General features: G+C 47.9%; 9 protein-coding genes across 9 annotated transcripts; 2 read left to right on the top strand and 7 right to left on the bottom strand.

The window, feature by feature from the left end:
• Positions 1-544: 544 nt before the first annotated feature.
• Positions 545-1,563, bottom strand: BKA55DRAFT_250667 (uncharacterized protein). Its single transcript, XM_046185357.1, has one exon. It carries the CDS (start codon positions 1,400-1,402, stop codon positions 782-784), a length of 621 nt encoding a protein of 206 aa, XP_046054140.1. The 5' UTR covers positions 1,403-1,563; the 3' UTR covers positions 545-781.
• An 88-nt stretch (positions 1,564-1,651) lies between these two features.
• On the bottom strand, positions 1,652-2,433 carry BKA55DRAFT_535333 (uncharacterized protein; the record flags this gene model as incomplete). The annotated part of the gene is made up of 2 exons (XM_046189695.1): positions 1,652-2,216; positions 2,270-2,433. 2 exons carry the CDS (start codon positions 2,431-2,433, stop codon positions 1,652-1,654), a joined length of 729 nt encoding a protein of 242 aa, XP_046054139.1.
• Positions 2,434-4,748: 2,315 nt separating this feature from the next.
• On the bottom strand, positions 4,749-5,605 carry BKA55DRAFT_558922 (uncharacterized protein). Its single transcript, XM_046191890.1, has 2 exons — positions 5,155-5,605; positions 4,749-5,102 (listed from the first exon to the last, which is right to left on the bottom strand). The coding sequence occupies exons 1-2, from the start codon at positions 5,497-5,499 to the stop codon at positions 4,947-4,949; spliced, it is 501 nt and encodes a 166-aa protein (XP_046054138.1). The 5' UTR covers positions 5,500-5,605; the 3' UTR covers positions 4,749-4,946.
• A 252-nt stretch (positions 5,606-5,857) lies between these two features.
• Positions 5,858-7,483, bottom strand: BKA55DRAFT_685867 (general substrate transporter; the record flags this gene model as incomplete). Its single annotated transcript, XM_046198859.1, has 1 exon — positions 5,858-7,483. One exon carries the CDS (start codon positions 7,481-7,483, stop codon positions 5,858-5,860), a length of 1,626 nt encoding a protein of 541 aa, XP_046054137.1.
• Positions 7,484-8,326: 843 nt separating this feature from the next.
• BKA55DRAFT_250621 (uncharacterized protein) lies at positions 8,327-11,699 on the top strand. Its single transcript, XM_046185356.1, has 3 exons — positions 8,327-10,369; positions 10,417-10,558; positions 10,623-11,699. Exons 1-3 carry the CDS (start codon positions 8,489-8,491, stop codon positions 11,651-11,653), a joined length of 3,054 nt encoding a protein of 1,017 aa, XP_046054136.1. The 5' UTR covers positions 8,327-8,488; the 3' UTR covers positions 11,654-11,699.
• Positions 11,700-11,744: 45 nt separating this feature from the next.
• On the bottom strand, positions 11,745-13,786 carry BKA55DRAFT_502580 (glycosyl hydrolases family 31-domain-containing protein; the record flags this gene model as incomplete). The annotated part of the gene is made up of 2 exons (XM_046186933.1): positions 11,745-12,856; positions 12,907-13,786. The coding sequence occupies 2 exons, from the start codon at positions 13,784-13,786 to the stop codon at positions 11,745-11,747; spliced, it is 1,992 nt and encodes a 663-aa protein (XP_046054135.1).
• Positions 13,787-18,249: 4,463 nt separating this feature from the next.
• BKA55DRAFT_535329 (uncharacterized protein) lies at positions 18,250-19,338 on the bottom strand (the record flags this gene model as incomplete). The annotated part of the gene is made up of 1 exon (XM_046189694.1): positions 18,250-19,338. One exon carries the CDS (start codon positions 19,336-19,338, stop codon positions 18,250-18,252), a length of 1,089 nt encoding a protein of 362 aa, XP_046054134.1.
• A 782-nt stretch (positions 19,339-20,120) lies between these two features.
• On the bottom strand, positions 20,121-21,481 carry BKA55DRAFT_590700 (Alpha/beta hydrolase family-domain-containing protein; the record flags this gene model as incomplete). Its single annotated transcript, XM_046195130.1, has 3 exons — positions 20,121-21,049; positions 21,100-21,238; positions 21,287-21,481. The coding sequence occupies 3 exons, from the start codon at positions 21,479-21,481 to the stop codon at positions 20,121-20,123; spliced, it is 1,263 nt and encodes a 420-aa protein (XP_046054133.1).
• A 393-nt stretch (positions 21,482-21,874) lies between these two features.
• On the top strand, positions 21,875-22,882 carry BKA55DRAFT_535327 (uncharacterized protein; the record flags this gene model as incomplete). The annotated part of the gene is made up of 1 exon (XM_046189693.1): positions 21,875-22,882. One exon carries the CDS (start codon positions 21,875-21,877, stop codon positions 22,880-22,882), a length of 1,008 nt encoding a protein of 335 aa, XP_046054132.1.
• Positions 22,883-22,887: the final 5 nt, after the last annotated feature.

Raw genomic sequence — 22,887 nt, 5'->3', positions numbered from 1 at the left:
CTTCCATGACTTTCATCATCTTCGAGATACATCAGGGGGCATCAAATCCACAACAGCACCGAAGAGTGCCTCTTGCCTTCTCGAATCTCCTGGACGAAGGACTGCTGCCCCGTATAATTATTAATGAGGTTCGTGATAAACCATGAAGTATAAGGAAAGGGGGCCAACAATATCATCTAATTGCCGGTATTAGTTGGATGAGATCTCACGTGCATTTGTTGAACACTTCCATTGAACGTGTTTACGTACAGACCACTACCTCAGTCTATTCCCCTCCAAAGGATCATACTGTAGCATGACAATTAACACGTCGAGAGTAACAAGCTCAAAGCTTCTAAAAGGACCCAGGCCCCTATGTCGGTCTGGCAGCGAGACTCATATATCAATCTTGGTGAGGAGTCTTTTCGTTGTCTAAATCCGTTCCCTGATGTCTCAAGATCGTTATTGAAGCGGTTCACTGGAATTGATGGACAACAAGGTGACACGGACGTTCGGTCGGATCATACATAATGATCCTCCGCCTTTCACGGAAGGACTTCTGCAGGCAGTAGATGTTAGACTCTTGTTGTAGAGTGAATGAATTGTACTTGTAGTTGGCATCTCCTCAAACAAGTCTGCCAGAGGCTCACCTTGTTTGTGAGTCATCTAAGATATTATCTCGCCCTTGCATTTACCATGGTCAATTGAGCCTATGCCTGGAAGTGAGGTTCCTCAGGGGGTGAGAACACTTAGGGCTCTAAATCAGGTGGCGAAAATAAAATAGCCAAATATTCTACTAAGTTTATCCCAAATCATCATAAGATATCCTAAAATATCCTAAACTTATGTAAATACTTTTGCCACTTAGGATGAAAGTCTTGAGTTTTTCCCCATCTCTCGCCGTATCAAAGTCCAAGAGAAAAGCGGTCATCAGTAAAATCATTGTGACAGAGAAGGTTAAATATCGTGATTGACGCAGCTCAGATTCAATCAAGAGTGCAAGGTTGTACAGAGAATTATACTCGGAGCCGCCAAAATACCCCTCGTCGACGCTGAGCTGAGGAAGATGCCGGTCTCCCCATGAGAGAATGAGCTGGAGCTCGAGTGACTGGGGGAATCTGCTGCGGAGCAACACAAGGCATTCAAGTTCCCCAACGTCGATGGGACCAGCGCCCAGCATTCGCTGGCCTCGGTAGAAGTGCGCTCCGTAGGGAAGAATGCACATCTCCTTTAGCTTGGGAAGATAGACCATCATGTCGATGACCAGAGACTTGATGAAATCAGACTGAGTTGCTCCCAGATCGTTGGGAAAGATCTCATTGATGTTTTCGTACTCTTTATCTCGGTAAACGCATTCGCGGTTGAAGCCCGATGTGATAGAGAACGCAAAGTATCTCAGAGGACACAGCTTAAGCTCAATCATCAGCGCAAGTCTGTGTAGAGCATTACCCTCCTCGGCAACAGGGGGTTCATAGTGGTCGTCGACCTCCACGAAACTGCACGCTCCAGTGTGACAGCGTACTGGAAGATGACAGTTGTTAGTATCATCCTTAGCAATTTAGAAGATCCATTCAGTGGTTAGAGGACTTACAAGGTGATACAGCCCGCCTTGATTGCTAGGGTTTACATTCTGAAGAACGTGGTCACTCTCGATTCAGTCGATCAGAACCAATTACTGCAGGAACCGAAACCCGAGGCGACAAATGTCGAACACTTCAAGTCTAGAGATGACATGACCATCGACAGATTGGTGCCCTTCACTTCCAACACACAGGGCTGATACCTGCTTCTGGGTGTTTCCGAGAGAGTGGAAGAAGTTGACGATTTCAGGATGGTGATCAAAGTCAACGCATCGAGCTTGAGAGGGGCCACACATCTTCATGAGGGCTAGGAGAAGCTTCTTGCGGGCCAAGAGACTCCCGCCGCCATCGACGAGACGAACATCGCGGAGATTTGTCTGTACCATGTCCTGCTTCAAGAGCTGAGCCAGGTGTGCAAAATCCACTTCATGATTTTCGCAAGACTTGAACTCGATGGATACGCCGACAAGCTCCATGAGCTGTTTCAGAGCTTGTGCAATTCGTTGCAGGCAGCGGGCATTTTCAGAGTGCTCTCGATGGTCGCGGGCCGTGCGGGGATCAAGGATCCGTGGACCTGTCTGGCGTGCGTCCAACTCGAACAACGTCGGTCGATATGAGAGGGAATAACATGTGCCCTCGACATAGATTTCGAGAAACCTGCACGCGTCAGAATGTTGTAAATCTTGTTTTAGTTATACTTTGGAGCATACCAGATTCCTGCTGATCGAGGATGGTTCCCTAATCTCTCGGCGACTTGGGACTGCGTGCCGCGTACGCGAACTGTTTGGAAGTATTCGTTTCCATACCTGTGTCTCAGAATGGAGTCTAAGCGGGTGATGCTTTCGAGATCCTCTCTTTCGAGAGCGTTTGCCATGGCTCGCGCCGGCAAACGGAGCAGAAGATCCTGCATATTGTTGAATACTATGGTCGGAAGAGCGCTGTCGAACAACAGAGCACAGGAAAGAATATGAGAATTATGATGAAATTGGTGACTGGCCGCTGGCTAGACATAAAACCTGAGCAACGGGGGGTAACCTCTCGCCGTGGACACTAGAAGAGTAGAAGCAGCGTGACTTGCAAAGGATAAGATATTGAGAAGAAAAAGAAGGCAAGGGGAAGTTCTAGAGAAACAAAATCGGATTTGGTGGATAGGTAAATAAGGGCTGGGATGCTAAGAAAGTGTACTGGCAGCTGTCAGCAGCTGCCTGAGGTACAAAGTTGCGTGTCGCTATCATCTTGTTCGTTCATTGTCTCTCACGAGAAAGCCCTTCCATTATAGCAACAAGCTGGGCGAACACTCTTCCCGTTGACTCGTGATTAGATTCAATCTCGCAACGTTTTCGAGTATAGTCAACGCGAAAGCTAAAGCAACACCACCGGGACTTGCATTCAACGTGTCGCCGAATCGCTGTTTGAGCATATGCAGGATAGATTCCCAATCAACCTGGTCGACCTCCTTGATCTCTGCCCGTGTAGCATTCCAGTAACCAGAAGCTCTCACCATAACCTATCAGGGCTTTCATCACCCTTGAAGGCATCGTCGCCACCTGAGAGAAGTCTTCGGCTTTTCGACACTCGTCTGGTACTTCCTTGATGGTGGCCTTGGTTCTTCGAGCAGTATTGATAGTGCGCCAAATGTCACGTCTGTTTGCTGATGGGAAGAATACAAGTCGTTCCGTTCTGTAGACCGATGGTTGGGAGATGTGATCAGGTTTATAATCTCCAGTTTGGTGCTCTCAGGTAGCATTGGCCGGGGCAGACTTCGTCCAGTGCGGCTTGTTGCTTTGCCCGCTTAGCTGGTGGCTCGGCTACTCTCTTGAGATCGCCCTCGCCGTCGAGTTCTGTCAGATGCTCCTCATTGCCTCTCCAAGTAGGCGTTAGCGTGTTGAGACATGTGCTTATCTTACTCAAGTCTACACCCCATGGGCTGCTACTCGGTAAAGCTCGCCGTTCTCCCTGGCCTGCTCGAATCGCCTTTCGAAAGGGACACATGTCTCCAAGCCTTCGTCGCGAATATATCCGGTGACTCCGTTTTTGTCGCTTCTCAAGGGTGACGAGCGTGTCACCTTGTTGGTATCATCGACATTGGCACGACCTCGAAATATCGAACAATCAACGCTGGTTGAGTCATGAAACACTTTTCTCACATGTCCGAGCCCGCCAGCAAGACAAAGCTACAAAGGTACACCATCTGCCAACATTTGGGCCCGTGCTCGGTGCCAAATCTGTATTAGGCTGTTGGCCGATATATATAAAGTCGAAATAGGGGCTTACGGGCTGATATATATGCCTTTCTCAGTAAGTAACTCTCCTGCGAAATATAGCAAGACTCCTGCAGGCACGTTTGCCTCGGACTACCAATAGTTGGCGTTTATGATACCCGAAAGAGTGCCAGTGAGACTACGATTGTTTCGAACAAAGGCCAATTGGGTTTCCCAAGCTTCATCCTTTTGCTGGACCTCGAGTTAGGATCATGGTGATAATTCACTAGGCCAAGCGTGCGTATATAGTTTAGGAGGAAGAGGGAGAAGTCGAGGTCGTTGGCTCTGCAGCCCCATAAGTATTTAGAGGGGAGACCATCTCCAGCAGGCATCGAAGCTGGGACGAGATCGACGCGATATGTTGGCGAAATATCTGTGCAACTAATATACATCTCGGCGCACAGCCGTCGCATGCACAATGAGTGAATTTACCTTGAGTTGATATGGAACTTTGGACTCGCTTGAATGTTCTCGATGATTTGCGGCTGGCTGAGGGCTTCAAGCAGGACACCGCGACAGACGGCTTTGATTCGTTGCTGAAGGTTTTTGAAGTGTAGTTTCGCTTTGGAATACGCAAATGTTCTTGGTACCCCATCTGAGCCTGAACACAATAGCGCACTCCTTGTCGCCAGGTTCATGCAGACAGGAAGCCAAACTCATCTATGTATACAATATTAGCTACATTATAATCAAGAAACTTGCTGGGAGTTTAAGGAGGGACTTACTCTAGCTTACTATATATATATGGTCTTCTCGTGTTGTATATGTTGATGCTTGTGCGCATGATGTTCCCATAAAGCTGTTTGATGGCGGCTGATTCTATAAGCTATCCTTGATAACTCGAGATCGTCGGGAATCCTGGGGTTCTCAGACCAAAATATGTGTGATGGATGCAAGGAGGTTCAGTGGGTTGGGTCGACTCCACGTTGTTAACATGATTTCTGTCTATGACATGAAAACCCCAGATTGATCATTTGACCGGGCCTTCATAGGGAAGCTGCGGAGGAATTTCACTACTGAACCCATCTTCTGATCGTCTCAGTGTGTCGCTAGTTGCTTCAACCGCCATGTTGTGTTTTGTAGGTCGTTCCTACGCACGCTCTCGGCAATACGTTATAATATATACTCAAGGAAATGTGTAGCTCGCATGGAGCTCGGCAATGGCCGTTATGTATATACTTATACTGCTGGACGCTTCTAGGGCCGAGAGCTTCTTTGTTGTAGACCTGAACAATGCTGGTCTTTCACTTGCCGTCAGCATGCCCTGAGAGATCGTGTGGGACTTTTCTATACATCAGCCTTCGTTAACTTGATCCATCTTGGGGAGGCCTTACCTTCAGAGCACAGGAAGGTGTTTCGGCATCTTCACATCGCTCCCATGCTCTATGGAGATTCTCGGCGGTGGGCGTTTCCCCTGGCATCAAAGAGCATATAGCTAGAAGTTGAATAATATAAGGTAGGCATTGTAAGCCCAGAGATCTCGGCTCTTTGGCGCCTGCATTCCAAGTGGTAATGATGGTGAGATATAAAATGACAAGAAGAAGATGTAAAAACCATGAACAGGGAAGGGATATATATAGTAAAGGACAACAAAGACAGGAGACAGATAAGCTAGTGAAGAAGTTACCAGAATCTTCAGCTAGTGACATTTGGATGGCAAAGGCTGATAAGCAACACATTTGCAAACAGCTGGCAAACGTCGCAAGATGTTTTCGAGATTCCACTATGTTAGTAAGCTTTTTCTGTTGGCGATTGCTCTGTTTGTTCTCATCACTTGTATCACCTTCCTCGCAAGCATAGATGGCTCAACCATAGTCTGGTTCATAGAGCTGTGATATCTCACAGTTTCGAGGTGTAAGACAGAACAAGCATTCTCCCAAATAAATTTCGACTAGCTGCCTACTGGGGAGCTATTAATGAAACTGAAATCCCAACTGCTTGGATCTGAAGCAAAGCATTTCCCTTCAAGACCCCTTTCAGATCAGCCCTCTCTGTCTGAAAATGTCAGACAAATCAGAAGTTCCGGCATTGTGCTGATCAATAGCGATTGGTATTTTGCACGGTCAAGACGTTCTCATCCTCAGCATACGCATCCACCTTGTACCTGGCAAACTCGCGGGTTGCCACATTATTAGCAAACAAAAGATCAAGCTCTTCAAATGTCTTGTTCTTCGTTTCAGGAAGTCGGAAAAACGTCCAAATAAAGAAGACAAAAGAGCAACCTCCCCAGAAAAAGCCAGTTTTGCCTCGCCAGTTTCCTGCCGTTGGATTGAGCATATAAGGATTGACAACATTGCAGATGATCTGAGCGATATAATAGGCGATTCGGCTGACACAGACAGATTTGTTTCTCAGTCTGGTGGAAGAAACTTCCGAGATGATTGCGTAGCAAACAGGGCCAACAGTCATGTAATACACCCCTAACCAAATGAGCATCATACTGGCTTGCGCGTAGTTTCCTGCCTGAGAGTCTCCAGCACCAACGCTGATGAATCCAACAATCATCAACACAGCCGTGAGCAAGCCAAGCCCCCAAAGATACAGTGTACGCCTTCCAAGGGGGAGCAACCACCAAGAAATGATTGTGCCCACAGACGCAATCCCAAGACCACCAACAGACATTCGGAAAGAAATCGACTCAGGCAAACCAGCCTGCACGAAGAAGAAAGTCGGGGTACCACCCATGGAAGATCCACAGAAAGGCTGGGCAGCAAAGGCCATGCAGGCAATCTCGGTTCTGCGTCGGTCAACCCCGCGGAAACAATCCAGATATGAAGTACCTTGGTCGATGGACTTTTCGATCTCGTTGGTATGGATCATCATGGCAAGAGCCTGTTTCGCATGGCCAGGACTTGTTGAGGAACTTAGGCGGGTAATTGACTTCTCAGCATTTTCATAGTCACCAATCCTTACAAAGAACCAAGGGGATTCGGGGGCGAAGAAAAGGACGATGAATAAAGGGACAGGCCATGCCCATTGGATTGCGAAGGGGATTCGGTAGGACCAATGCCCGGTCGTATTAGAGAAGCCTGCTTGTACTCCAGCCGAAATAAGCTGTCCTAGGGCCCAACAGAGGTTGACATAGACGGTCAAATATCCTCTTAATGCCATGGGGCAGACCTCTGATGCATATGCAGGAGCCATAGTGGCAAAAATGCCCCATGGGATGCCGCAAAGGAACTGGCCAACAAGAAGAACCGGCAGACTCGGTGAGAAGAAGGAGATAAAGATGCAGCCACATATGGCAACCAAGGAAGTAAGAAGTACTTTGCGGTAGCCGAACTTATATGTGAAATAACCATTGGCAAACGCGCCAATAATAGTCCCAACGCTCACGGAATTCGAAAGTGCATTCTGCCAGGAAGCTGTGATTTGCCAGGAGTCGGTTTTGGGCTGGTAGCTTCCATAGTGCTCTCGAAAGGATGGTTGGGCGAAGAAGGATGAGATAAGAACGATATCATAACCCTCCATGATGATCGAGGTAGAGAGAAGGACCGACCACATGACAGCCTTGGGATATTTCCGAATGGCCTGCAGTAATGTGAGGTTGTGTTCCTCCTCTGCAGCCTGCTTCGCGATGGATGTGTCTTTGACCGTGTCGTAGTTTGGGGCATGGTCATCTTCGCTAACCCTAGCGACCTTGTCGTCTGTGAGAGCAGCCATGATGCAGGAAGGTATCCAATGAAGGCCTAGATGTACCTGTGACCAGGATAAGACAACATCGACTGACTGTCGAGATGAACCAGGATCGGCGGCATGAGCTTCATTTATAGGGAAGCACAAGAGACCACAGACATTGGTCGCCTGACAAACCCCAGGCGCTTCGTCCCATATTCTCTATGAAAGTGCTCGTTTCTTGGTGATCACCCGGGGTTTGTGGGGAAGAATCTGGGGATATTCTGCCAAGGATAGTCAAAAGCTTATTGCCCTAGTTCGCGTTGAAGAATATGGGGTTCCTGTGGGGGCATGTATTCACAGATCTCATGGTGTTTTGATCCCCACCGGAGCACTGAATCAACTGAAAGTCCGGTGGGGGAGGGGAGACACTTCTGTCAAAGTCACTGAAACTTTAACGACATTCAGCCTCGTATTTGGCTAAATGCCGGATTGCATTACTGTAACGTTGATGAGGGCCTCACTCAGCCTGCATGTCCGGGTTGATCCCGGATTACGCGCATGAGGAAAAATGTGCCTATCGGGGACTTTGATCCGTGAATTGTGATCAAACGTGTTCTCTGTAAGATCTTTGTTTCGTTGGGTGAATGTCGAATAGAATCATTGAGTTGTGATTGGTGATAGTAAAGCAAAAGAAACGAGATCGGATACGCTCGCCGTTGATGCATCGGAGTCAATTGAATGAGACCGGCAAGGCCAACATTAAAGTACCTTACCTATGGCCACATCATCCATCACATGTCGGGCCAAGATAAGGTCAGAATATATGGATGTTACTATAGGGAGCCGGCTCTTTCCAATCTGCCCATTCGTTGATAATGCATCTTGAAGAAAACGGAAAGTCATCAATGCGGAACAAGAAAGATCCATCCCGCCACCTGCATTCGTCTTACTCCGCACTGCAACTTGAAGCTCACAACTATCGAACGACATCCGTCATGAGAAAATGATTCACGGCTGATAGTCATCGAAGCGTCGTGAGTGTATAGAAAGATGGACAGCGATGACGAGTATAGACAGGTGGACAGCGATGACGAGCAAACACCGTTTCAGTGTCACTCCTGTAGGCGCATGTTTTCGCGCCAGGAACATCTACTACGCCATATGAGATCCCATACCCATGAGAAACCATTTTCTTGTACGAAATGCAATAAGTCCTTCTCGCGACTAGATGTTCTTCAGCGACACGAACACACACATACACACACAACAACCTTAACCGCGCGCGAGATAGTGACGATAAGAGCGTGCAAAGAATGTGCTGCTAGCCGCAGCCGTTGCTCAAGAGACCCGCGATGCACAAGATGTGAAGATAAAAAGTTGGAATGCATCTACCCTATGCCCAGGAGACGAAAGCCTCAGCCGGTGCCGGTGCCGGTGCCTCAGAAGGAGAAGAAGAGGAGGAGGAGGAAGAAGAAGGGTTCGAATCTTCAGTCTCCCGAACCATTACCCGCACAAAGCTTGCATGAAGATGCGGAGGGCGAAAATGATACTCAGGCACCAGAGCCATTGGCAACTATACCAGTGGAAACGGAACCACTGGAAACGGAGCCAGTGGAAACGGAGCTGGCTACAAACAATAGCGGAGTCAATGATGCCAACAACGTTTCCTGGAACATGAATGGTTCTAACGCTTTCACGGTTGATCCAGTAGACGGAGCCTGGCCATCTAATGACGAGTCAATTGCCGTTGCACCGCAACCAATGAACCCAATGTTCCCAATCGACGACATGGGAAGCTTTCCAGAAGTACCGGATTTCACTACGGCTGTCCCCAATATCAATTGGCTCTCAGATAGTCAGTTTGCTCCTTTGTGGGAGAACCAATTGCCGATTATCCCCGAAGGCCTTGGATCGATGGCATACACATATCCTTCTGAACTAATCGGACGCAACCCTGTCTCTTCTTGGGTCCCAGAGCAGTCTATGGGTGTTAATATGAGCATGAATGGTTCAATGGAAACGCCAGCTATTGAAGCGGATCAAACAGACTACCCTGCAGTTGAGGAGAGCCCTTACGACGGACAAACGAGCAGTGTTCAAGACTCCAATGCATCAACATCAACCGATGGAGCCCTCTACGTGGATGGAACAGCAGCTAGAGCCCCATTCCGTGGTCAACTACTCCCCCAGCAAGTCAGTTCACAGAGCAATCGTCCTGTACAAGACCCCCGCCTTCCCGAGGCAGATGGGTCAGATTTCGACTTTTTGAATTCCTTAGTAGGGAGTATGCGAGAATCTCCTGAAAATACGTTTGTGCCAGAGGCTCTCTACTCCCAACTATCGTCTGCGGTTCAAAATGAGATCGGGATCGATTCATCACTTGATTTAGACGTCCAGATTCCCCCTCTGGAACATATCAGGTGCTTTGTGCTGCTTTATTACCGACACTTTCACCCGACGTATCCATTTCTGCAGAAAAACTCCTCCGTCTGGCAAGTCTCAGATAACTGGATCCTGTTACTAGCTGTAGCAACCACCGGCGCCCGATATGCTGGAAGTTTGTGGTCATCAGCTATGTCAGAGCTTCTAGAAAAGGCCTTGAACCACAGGGTTGACTCCGTAATCAAAGAAAACAACGGTAGTGCAAACGGCTTTTGGGTGCCAGGCAGCTTTCAATCACGAGGCCGGATGGACCTTCAGACACTTCAAGCAGCTATTCTGAACTTGATCTCTAGAATTCATAGCGGGCAGGAAGTCAAGATGGAATATGCTCTGTATCAAAGGCTCGCTCTTATAGAAGAATGCAGGACAATGGATCTACTGTCCCAGACCCCGCCACAAACTGGTCACACGCCAGTTCAAAATGACGATGTAGCTATCACGGCATGGATGCAAACTCAATCAAAGTTGCGCACTGGACTTATGATTTGGGTAAGTTGAGCCCTGATCTTTAGAAACACAGTCTCACGAATATCTAGATCCTTGACACGATCGTTTCCCACGAGTTTAACTTTCCCCAGGTATTGCAAGTACACGAGCTTAGAACGAGACTTCCGTGCCGAGAATCAATATGGAATCAACCAACCGTGGAACAGATATACAGTAGAGACGCGTATCAAGGTTTGTATTCTGAGATCCAACCGACCGACATCTGGCTTATACTGACTTTAGAATATTCGGATAGTAACGGTACTAGAGGCGCTTCATCTCCTTTATATGGAAAAGCGACAACCATCAAACTTGACAGAGTTTGGAAACATCGTGTTAATATACGCAGTTTGTGCAAGGACCAAAGAATCCGCCTACCAGCATGGAACGGCCTTGTCCCGATGGATCCCAGTTGCTCACGTTGAGCCACGAAAGGAGTCAGTCTCTGTGACTGAAACATGGCCACCAACTCTTGAAATTGTCACAAGGTGGAGAAACAGTGCCTGTGACGCCTTTGATATCTTACATTGGAAAGCGAACGGCAAAGCGGCTAATGCTGGTGGGAGGGAGCACCCGACGATTCTTCACCTTCACCTTTCCCGGTTGTATATCTTGACGCCTACGAAGCATTTTCAGAAGGTCGCTGCAGCTGCAGTCCTACGACAAAACGATAATGGAATTCAGAACAATATGGAATACTCAGAAGCCTGCAATCACATTCAACGTTGGGCCAACATCGACCAGTACAAGGCACGGCTGTCTATAATCCACGCTGGCGCTTTGTTGTGGCATGTCCGTCGATATAGTAGTAACGATTTCATAGAGCCCCATGCTGTTTACCTTGCTACCCTCTCGATATGGGCTTACAGCGTGTTCAACACCCCTAGGACTGGGTCTCAGCAACAACAAGGTGATGCAGCACCAAGATCAGTGCCAGCTTCCGGAGATCGTGAATCGCAAGGATCCGTTGGAAATAATGAGGTCGAGAACGAGGAGGAGCCAGATCCGACATTCATCCATCTAGATCGTCCTTGTGATGATGAAATGGTGCAAGTCTACATACGACTAGGACATAAGATGTCTGGCTACATGCAGAGAGTTGGCAATATTTGCAGCTCCAATGCTCCACCGAAGATTCTCAAAGAAGGTATAAGGATGTTATCACATGTGAGAGCCAAAAACAAGGCATGGGGGGTCGAAACTTCCTATATTAAGGGTTTGACAAGTCTGTTACACGGCACCACGGCACAAGAAAACGAACGTGCAAGCGGAACCCGTGTATTTTAATAACTCTCTTCTCAACCTTCTCTTGTCATCTTGAGATACCCACTCTGTCAGAGTGCTCTACGTACCATGAATGCCCAGCGGTCCCAAAGTCTTATGCTCCTCGAGCAAAGACTGGCATTTGAGTCAAGGGACAGTCGACGGTGACCGTTTTTCCGGATTCGTAAGACTCATCGCCGTTGAAAGAAGACCATTTCTCTCCATCGGAGAGCTTAGGTAGATAAACCTCTGTCTTCGTCTGACCTGGTTTTAGTACAGGACAGACCAGATACTTGTCACCATAGAGGTACTGAGTCGAAATGTCCCAGCACTTCTTATCTTCAGGGAACTCATAGAATAGAGGTCGCATAACTGGTGTTCCCTTTTCATGTGCTTCCTTCATAAGCTTTCGAGTATACGGTCGAAGCTCCTCCCTGATCTTGATATACTTGACACAGATATCATAAACTTGAGGGCCATAGGACCAGACCTCGTTAGGCGCTCCACTGCGACACGTTGCACCGCCGGTCGTTCCTTGCTGTGGTTGCTGGGGTTCGCGATCACCATGGAGTCTCATGACTGGGCAGAATGCGCCCCATTGGAACCACCGCACAAAGAGCTCCCTGAAACCTTCGTCGTTGGGATCACCGCCGTGGAATCCGCCGATGTCTGTGGTCCACCAAGATATACCTGAAAGACCCATGTTGAGACCTGCGCACAGCTGATTGTGGAAACTAGACCATGAGGATGCAATATCTCCGCTCCATACAAGAGCTCCGTACTTTTGGCTGCCGGCCCAAGCGCAGCGAAGGAGATTGACAATGTTCTTCTGACCCGCTGCTTCTTGGCCTTCATAGAAGGCTTGGGCATAGTTGACGGGGTAGATATTTCCAATTGTCCCGTTGGAGCCTAGCCAGTATCGGTAGTTGTCAAAGTCATATGCTGCATATTCTGGTTCTGCTTCGTCAAGCCAGAATGTTTTGATGCCTTTGGAGTAATAATTCTTCTTGACTGTGTCCCATATATATTTCCTTGCATCTGGGTTTGTGGTGTCGATATGTACCGTCTGGCCCTGGAAGTCAAGGCCGATTCGGACACCTCTATCAGTTCGAATCAAGTATCCATGCTCCAGCATGTACTGGTAATTTTCAGCTGTTTTGTCAACGGTTGGCCAGATAGAAACCATGAGCTCAATTCCAAGATCAGTGAGCTCCTTCACCATAGCATCTGATCGTTGTTAACAGTCGTTTTCTTCAGCATGTTCAGTCAGTGCTCACCGGGATCAGGCCAGTAATCTGAGTCGAATTTCCAATCCCCCTGCTTGGGCCAATGGAAGAAATCGATGACTATGAGATCAATCGGAATCTCTCGGCGCTTGTACTCCCTGGCCACCTCAAGAAGCTCCTCCTGCGTCTGGTATCGTAGCTTACACTGCCAAAATCCAAGCCCATACTCAGGCATAATGGGAACTTTGCCAGTAGCGTCCGCATATGCTTCAACAATCTCAGCTGGTGTGTCCCCAGCGACAATCCAATAGTCAAGAATTTGAGTTGAGAAAGCTTCGAAGCTCATGATGTTCTTGCCAAACACAGCCCTTCCTATTGCGGGATTATTCCACAATAGTCCATATCCAAGTGAAGATACGGCGAAGGGAACGCTTGCTTGAGAGTTGCGGTGTGCAAGCTCAAGATCGAGTCCTTTCAGGTCAAGCCAAGGCTGCTGATACTGGCCCATTCCGAAGATCTTCTCATCTGGACTCACACTCTCAAGGCGCATTGTCAGGTGATAGTTGTCTGTTCCTAGTATTCCCTTGAACTCGCGAGCTTCAACTTCCAGAGCACTGCACTTTGGATCGAGAAGATCTCGTCTATGACGAGAGTACTCTTCCAGCAGAAGCTTCCCATCCGCTTTCTCAATGATTAATTTGCCTTGGCGGGAAATGCGGGCTTTGATGTTGCCATTCTTGATGGTTGCAGACTCGTCAGAAATAGAGATGTCTGGCGCCACTTCTGCAAGCTTCTGAAGGGCCCAATCTTGCGATGGCATCACAGCAGCTTTGGTCGCCCTCACACGGAATGCGTTTGGACCCCATGGTTCAATCCAGAGTTCCTCTGCATCGTATTTGTAGCGGAGGCGAGTCTTGTCGTTGAAGAACATGGTGATATCAGGCCTTCAGATGACAGTGGAATGATACTGCCTTGAGATCGAGAGTGAGGAGAAAAGGCAATAGACGAATTATGAGTTTCAAAAAGTTACGACTTACTCGTTGTCATGCTGCTCTCCATGTAGTAAAAGTATCTCAGTTGATGTTCCCCATGTCGTGTAAGCCAATCGCTTCCCCACCGGAGTAATGCAATTCCTCCAGTTGGGCATCAAATTGATAATCCAATGACAACATCCACGAGGGAAAACAGAGGTTACGCATCCCCGCCGGACTTCTAATGTACTCGTTTTGGTGCCGTGATGCTTTTATGGATTCAGGCCCGTCTGGCATGATTCGGAGGCCGGGAAATATGGTACTAACAGGACCCAGATAAGTCGAGGGGCATTAATACTTAGTGTATAGATATTGGCTTACGAAAAGCTTGGTTGAAATAAGGTATCAGGCATTTGAATGGTGTCTCGTACTCTCATGAGTTGTGAGCAGGACAGATGTGATGACATTAGGTATCTACCAAACACCAACACTGACAGACTGCTGGTAAACTCTGACTCCGCACGGCAAATTCTATTCCATCATAGGTCTTCGAAGGCGCTTAGTGCCATGGATCAGAAGTTTTCTTGCTCCTCAGGTGTATGGTTAGCTTAAGGATGGGAGTTGATTACCGGGAGTTGATCTACCATGAGTTGTATAACCTATAGTGCCGACAAATATGAATGGGTCAGGATTCAAGAGTGAATTATTTAGTAGACATAAAAGTCCAAAGGAACGAATTTGATCTGTGATAAATGGTTCACTGAAAACTCTGTTCTTCTTTCTCATCAGAAAGAACTAGAAATCTCTGGGTCTTCGCGAACGCCAGCATACCACCAACATATCCCGATGACAGAATGTGCAAGGCTTGTATGGTGTGCTCGATCCTGGGTCGACCTTACCGTTGCTAGAATTGTACGAGTTTCAGCTACTCGGAGCACGTTTCTCCAAGATCAGACAATGGGTTATCGACATCAACAGTGCCGGTGTCCGTAGTGAACTTGATGATCCTGAATGGGAGCTGAATTTATAAGCAACTCCATGGAATCACTTCATGTCAAACAATTGTCGTTATCATTTTGACCCCGTAGAAATCGGAAGTGGAAAGCTTCGCAATTGATCTGAAGGATATATTTCTGCAGCTTGAATACTTTGCTATGCCGATTTGTATTTCGAATGTACCGCACAATCTGGCTTATGGCGATGCTATCTTACCAAGCCGATCCCCTCGTTTACCCCTCGAATGGCCATTCGGACTGGAGTTATGGTACAAGACCGTGGTTTGAGGCTTCATATAACACATGAAGGAATTGAAACAGCTTCGTATCTTTGTCGAGTTTCCTTTTTTCACAAGAGAATCTCGGGAGGGCCCAGGTAAGGAGGCGTATGTCTCCAGATGTTTCGCGATGTCTCCCCTGAGAGTCTCCCTTTACGCTTACAGCCCAGTCCCATTCAATACTTTGCCCAAAATCCTTGACTGACAAACCCCCGATAACATATTCGTGAGTCTGAGTAATACAAACCTGCTCCGTCGTGGCACCATATGGTACATAATCACCTTTTACGACTCAGTCCCATGATTGAAAGAAAGTCTCCTCATGAAATGAACGGAGGTGCTTCCGATATGTCTTGCTAAGTTTCGTTTCCTTCTTCCCTTTCATCGTTGGCTCTGGAAATGTTGGCACCCATAAAATCAAAGCAAAGTGCAAGTCAGGGGGCGAGATGAGCACACTGAGCATCGATGTTCTCGTGGAAAGGATCTCGGATGTATCCGCCATAGGTCACGGCATTCTCAAGGACAATCCTGGAGAATTGCTTCCAGCGTCGTTCGAGGACATCATGATCATCTGGTCCTCTTCTTCAGCACAAAGCATCCTCTCTAGATGGCTTAGGATTTCCGCGGGGCGGCGACTCCAATCATGCGGAGGCTGCAGTCCGACATCGACGTGAACTTCGAAGTAAGCGCGAAGGTATCAATTCGCTGCTGCTCCCTGGATGGCTTAGGCGTGGAGAAGTCCAGATGGAAGTCGGCGAACGCATTGCTAGTTGATGAACCCGACATTTTGAGCGTGGTTGAATTCGGAAACCCTTGGCCAATACTTCTAAGCGCAGGGTTAGCTTTTCATATCTTCCAAACACATTGCAGAAAAGGGAGGTAATACTGCAAAAGTCTCACAGGTGTTAGCTTGGCAGCGTATCGGTAAAGAGATACCTCTACCCACAGGGAGTTTTTGTGTATACTCCTGATACAATTTTGCCTTGGTCGAGGTTGGCTAAGTTGGAAGGAAAATACGGAACAGAAAGACAGGTGAAACCATGGGAAGGAGACAGGTGAGTAGTTTGCAAATCCTGTGGCAGATGCTGGCAGCTGTCAAAAAAATGTACCACTGAAACCAAGCACTGACTGACCGGGCCGACCTTTTTCTTTTCTTCTTTTCTTCTCAATCAATCCCTCTACCATTGCCTCGGTTGGTCGCCTTCTCAAGCGCTCGCATTTCCTTTCTTCATATCCTAGTGAACTCTCACTCACCACATTTTTCACGACCTATCTTCGCCTTCAAGTCTTTAAGCCCTTGCCAGAAATCTCGAACATTTTTGCCGCAATATTCACAATCTGGCCAATATTCTCTAAGGCACGGTTTGAAGTTCGCCGCAATACCCTCTTTGGTCACACCGCGTTCCGTCGTGATGCAGAACGAAAACACTACACGTCCTGTATCTTTTTTGGGCGACTTTCATATCCATGGGTGGAGACTCCTATATGTTCTCCTCGAACGAAACAGCGCTCCTTGCACTTTCAAGCTGCTCGTGGAAGGCAAGGCACTTGTTTTGTTCCGCCGTTTTCGAACGAATCAAAGTGACGAGATATTCATCTTCGACAGGCTCTGTAGCATCCTCGGCAAGGGTCGACAACCCTATTCTGGCGTGTGATCAAAGCCTCCCAATCCCCGCCCTTCAGAAGCAAAAATGCCTGAGACTGTAAATTAGGGGGGTTAAAAGAATGAGGTAAAGTAGTCATAAAACCCCCCTAAGTTTATTCTAAACTTCCTCAAACTATCCTATATTTACTTAAGTTATCCTAAATTTACCTAATTCTTTCATCCCTTAGGGTTAAACTCTTTAGCTTTTTGACCTTCACCAGTCTAGTTCTGTGCTTCAGATGTTCTGCCAGTTTGTCTGCGGTTGGTCCATTCATTAGTGAGACCCGGCGTCTCCAACATCATTCTTCAGTCACAATCGCAAATCAAAACCTGTGACGGTAACACCAACCTTGATCCTTACCAAAAGAGGAGTCAAAGTGACGAAGCAAGGGGGCCTATGAATAATCTCGTACCACGGAGTTTCCTCGATGATGAAGCTCAGGGTCGGCTTTGGGGAGATATCTGCGAATGTATTGTTACCTTCGATGCAGATGCTTTGCAAATAGAAACCTGTAGTAATCCAGACGATCGCATAATAAATTCTCGAATGACATTCTCTATGGCAGGCGATCGACCATCTTGCTAGCAGCTTCAGTATCAATATCAGTGAAAGCTCATGGGCTACTGTCCTGTCACTGTGATAACCTATGGCAGAGTGCCTCTTGAGCGGAATTATTTGAAGGCAGGCAAAAAGCTACAAGGGTTCTCTGGCCTGGATCAATTTGAGTTGAGCGTATTTATCACAGAACCAAAAGTGCGACTTGGCAGTGGATGTAAGAGTCGCTATGCTCATATCTGTGAGTGAGTTACCTCGCTCAACTACCCATAATACTACCCACCTATCTATTGAGAGCTTATTTTTCACAGGCGGGGCTCGTATGAGCATTTCACTATATTCTAGCAAGCTCTATCATCTCTCATTAATGCGCATCACTGCGTTCTTGAAAACCGTTAACGTTCGTTTGCACTAGAGCCCCCCTATTTCCCGTGCCCGTACCGTTCTTCAGGCGCCATCGTGTATCTCAAGCTCACAAGTAGTTCCTTCATTTTGGTGATGGAGTGGTGTATCCTGAGCTAGTAAGGGAATCATTCTGAATAAAAGACCTGCTCCAGGTGTAAAAAGCTTCCCAGTGCCAGGGGGAGCCATGATCGCCTCAAAATGAGTCTGGAGAAACCTCCCTCGTGGTAGGTACCCTTCAACTGAAGCTCTGTAGCCTTTTTCCTTTCCGCAAATTTCAATTCCCATGAGCGAGGGTACATCATACCACAGCCTTTTATGGAAGGCATATGAGTGACCCAGATTGCATATTATTCATTTTGATAATCCTCGTAGAACAAAACGAGGTTCCAGGGTATATTGCGACAAGGGAGGTATTTAGTCTGAGCTTTTGCCCTCGTCTTAGGCATTTCAGCTCCAGCTCTATAGATTTCACTCCAGAGTCACGACGATGCGATTCTGCAATAGATTGCTGCTGTTCTGGTGGCCAACTAGGAGGAGTCGTTCTTCAGCAGTCGGGCGTCTTTGCTGTTTGTTTTGTCTCAGAGCCAGTTCGACTACCAGTCGTCCGCTTGAACTCAAAACCGGTCAGAGTCATGGCTGGATGGGCCGGTAGGTTATACCACACCTGGAAGGTGACGACGAGGATACATTTGTCCGTTCTCTTGTACAGCTCGTCGACTCGGACACGGCCTTCAGTCAATGGGTGTCTCTGGACCCAAGACTGAACGGCGTGTAATGCTTGCCACCCGCCATTCTCAATTTGAACTGACAAAACGACGTCAGCTGCCTGGGCGCCCAAAGTCTGGCAAGGGGCTGGGGTCAGGTTCATGTTGTTTCTATGCCGCATGGGTTGCAGTAGAAGGGACGGTCCGTGATCTCGAGGGTGTCGAATGAAATGGGGCAGAGAATCCAGTTCCGTTTCCCAAGATTCCTTCATTGTGAAATTCTTTGTAGCCAGACGACTGTAGAGTTGTGACGTAGATAAGACATGTCCACATTCATGAGCATGCTTTAGTTCCTGTGCAAGATTTCTACTAAAGCCGCGTTCGCAACCAAGACCATCACCACATGCGTTTTCCTCAGAAGCGTAGGCGTAGATCAACTCTTTGCGATGGCCTATATAACCGCCAATGTCAACGGCACAACAGCAGTCGAAGAGAATCAAGACGTTGGCTTCCCAAGGATCGATCTTGTCATGCCTTAATGAAGGGAAGACGAATTTTTGGCCATGCCCTCCGTGACCAATGTAGTGCAGGATAGCCACACAGTCTTCGTCCATGCCGATGAATAGACCTCTGAGAGCTGATGTCAATGTTGTTTGGGGGGCTTTGTCTTCTTCCCGGATCATGAGACCGACGGTGTCGTAGCCATAAGTGTTTTTGAAGACATCTCGTACTTGCTCACTGGTGCTTTCGACGTTGGGGTGACTGTCCTTGTCTGCCTCGAAGCATACGCATAGCACTCGGACTTTTCGGGGTTTGATCTCTCTAATTTCGTCTTGGCTGTACAAGAAACAGGCTTTAATGATCGCGGCCCTGAGCTCCTCCGAGGTCATCGGCCGCGAGGGCTCCGACTCGGTGCCTGGAACGGTCATGGCTTCACTGATGTAGATGTTGATGGAAGTAAGGAAGTAGTGGGAGGGGAAGGAAAGGAAGACTACGTCGATGCAAGAGCTTTTCTTACTTTAGGTTTTTGTTTGCGTTTGACCCCCTCAGTTCAGACAAAAACATATTTGCGATACATGCTTAGCTACTTGCTCATTCGCGCGGAGATGTTGGATAAGGTTATCAGTATGCTGAGTTTGTTCAACAGGGTTCTAAGATAACCATAGGGAGGCCGAGTAGGAAAAGACTGTTCGGGCTCCTTTACTCTGAGCATAGAAGTAGGAGTTATTCCAACATTTATAGAATATCTTCCAAAAGTGGTAGCAGATACCTTGAATTATTTGTTTATGTAGGGTTAATATATGATAAATCTTATCTTTAAGAGCTGCATGAAAGCCGATAAAGGTGTAATCGTAGCTTATCGCCGGGGGCAGGGGACAAGGGGTAATGAATAAAGCAAACAGACTTCAACTGAGCGTCAGGCGTATCTAAAATAAGTTTGACAGTGGATGTTAGGAAGGGCCAGCATGAGACCTGCTCTGCAACGAGTATACGAAAAAGCTTCAGGATAGCTCAACAATGGTCCAGCTTGAAGCTCGAGGAAATTTATAGGCAATACCACTCCTCGAGAAGAAAGAAGGTCAAACATAATACGCAGCATATCAAATTGCTTAAACACAAAACTAAAACATCATCTTGTTGGGCACATACATTATCTTTTGTGCCTTGGTGCATTATATGGATATGTAGTCAAAGAAAGATCGCTTTATCTTTATATCTTTGCCTTTGGGCTGGATTTAGCCCGGCGAGGAGCAGGCTTGCCTATGTGCTTTTGAAACTCTTCCGAAACGGTCGTCTTCTCTTCTTTGGATTTCTTTGCCCACTCTTCAAACTGGCGCTCATCTGCCCACCACCTCTCGAGCTCAGCCTTGATCCAATCAGCGGCGGCACTCGCACACAACCGTGGATCTTCCATGGGAACCAAATGGCCATTCTTCTCTCCGACAACCTTCTTGACACGACCCTTGGCATGGCCACCACTGCCGCCAACACCTGTTCCTGTGAGCGCCATCTTCTCGTCCTGGAGTTCTGGTGGGGAAACATCACTCTTTCCACCGAAGACGTAGAGGACGCTGGGTCGGACATTGGGAAGTCGTTCAACGGTATTGGGCCCCTCAGGACGGTAGACGGGATATGTAGACCAGCGACGGTTGAGGCTGGCATCGAGATCGGGGGTATGTTCAGGGTGGATCACATCCTTGCCTTCAGCATCGTAGGCCTGCCAACTTGGTCGTAGGAAGGTGAAGATCTCTTGATGTTTTGTCGTGGTCAAAGTCACGCTCTGTTCACCGGGTACGTTCCTGATACCAAAGTCGATCCATCGCTGTAGCACACGAGGATCCCAGGACTTGTAGAAAGGGCTGCGGCTGAAAGATGCTACTGCCTCGTCGCGCGATGGCCAGACTTCACGACGATACATACTCGCTGCTGCAGGACCAGCGTTTCTAGCGCCAGGCGTGGAGGCAAAGTGAGAGATGACGGGGTCGAGTAGCACAAGTGATGTAAAGACACGAGGATGAAGAAGGGCAACGTTGGTGAGAGCATTTGCACCAAAGGAGTGCCCCATTGCCATTATCGGTGGTGGAGGGCGGAATGTGTTTATCATGTGAAGTATATCACGGGCATAGTCGAGCCAGCTTGCTGACAAGATGTTAGCATTGCCAAACGGTATAAAAGAAGGAGAACCTTACGATCATTGCCAAGTGCGCCTTGGTTTATGAGACCGCTTTTGCCTTGCCAGGCTGTATCTGCTATCCAGATACTTCGAATTCGGATACCTCGGCGTTTTGATTCGTGGTAGAACTCCTCCCACAGGGGTTCGTATAGTTCCTATACAGATCAGTAAATGCATTTGTATGAGCACCGAGATGAGCGCACCTTGGGAAAGCCATTGGCATGACCTCCGATAATAGTCACGTCACCTTTTTGAGGGTTCGGGTTATCTTTGGGTGTATATTGTTTCACGTGAAGATACAGCTTCTCATCTTGAGAGTGAGCTGTAGCGCGGGCGTATTCTCGAATATGTGATGCTTCAATTGTATGCTCTTGAATGGTGAACGGAAAGGACGACATTGTGGCAAGTCTTTTGAACCTCAGCTGACGTAGACCCTTAGACGTTCTAGTAGGTAAGGTACAGTTGTATTGGAGTAAAGATACGAACAGATAATGATGTTATATAAGGTCAAGATACACGAAACGAGGTTGAATAAAGAGCTGGCCTCGGTAACGTCTGTGGGGCGCACGGAGTTGTGGGGGTGGGGGGATACCTCGGTACCTGCGGCCGGGAAGTGGTCGCCGCCGATCTCTCTTTAGCATCACCCGCCAACACCAAAAACATCATCGTGAATCTCTGCTTATCTCATCAAGAACCCACCCTACTGCTACCCCTGGGCAGCACAGTCTCTCCTGGCTATATCATGAGAAGCTTCAAATAGAATTCCAATTCAGCTGCAGGCGGTCAATGCCATGGCACCCCGACTACTCCTTTTCGCTGGCGCACCACCGGCTTCATCTCTCACGACACAATCATGTACAATAACACAAATCGACGACTCCTTCGCTGAGTTTCTCGGGCTGGCCCCTCACGAAACAGATCCAGTATCGTCTCCAAATCTTGCTCCATGGCGTTCTCTTCCGCTCAACAGAAAGCCGCTTCACACAGGGTTCAGTCAGACCCATAATATCAGCATCAACCTCGCCAACCAATCCGAATTCTTCACTACGGCTGAAATCTCGTTTAAGGAACAGTCTCAGTCTTTTGAGGGCGAAGATCCGGAGAATGTGCTGTCGCAGTTCTATGACCATTCCCTAGCTTTGCACAATTCGATTCCGTCATCACAGCTGGACAGTTTTGAGGAGACGACATTTGAAGAGACGTCTTTTATGACGACTTCTTCGACAAGACACTTGGATATGAGAGAGACTGTTCCTTCTCATCTCTCTGATTTGGAAGATATACCGCCGGCTAGGAGGATTCTGGCTCTCAATCCCCAAACTGTCACCCTCAACATTATTGCCGGCATCATATCCATCGCACAGCCACGAACCGTCACAACACGCTGGGGTCGCAGCCTCTCTTTAGTGGAGATTCTCCTCGGGGACGATACAAAGACAGGATTCGCTGTGACCTTTTGGCTTGCGGAGGAGAATGATGCAGCTGCTGAGATTAGTGCCCTTCGGCGTCAGGATGTCGTTCTCATGCAGAACGTGGCACTTCACGTGTTCAAGGACAAAGTTTACGGTCAGAGTCTCCGCAGGGGCATGACCAAGGTTAGCCTGTTATGGAGAAGGGATGGATCCGGGCTTTATTCGACGCGTGAGCTCTCCAAGCGCGGTCAGCTGCACCCGCAGTTACAGAAGGCGAAGCAAGTCAAAGATTGGGTGCTCAAATTCGTAGGAGCTGATGTTGGAGCAAAGACAAGAGCTAGGAAAACACGGGTTTCATGGGACAGACCACCAGATGATACACAATGAGGAGT

Source organism: Fusarium redolens, assembly GCF_020744475.1.
Source record: "Fusarium redolens strain MPI-CAGE-AT-0023 chromosome Unknown BKA55scaffold_3, whole genome shotgun sequence".
Taxonomy (NCBI): Eukaryota; Fungi; Ascomycota; class Sordariomycetes; order Hypocreales; family Nectriaceae; genus Fusarium; species Fusarium redolens.
The sequence above is the reverse complement of the archived record's forward strand: the minus strand, read 5'-3'. Positions and strand labels throughout refer to the sequence as shown.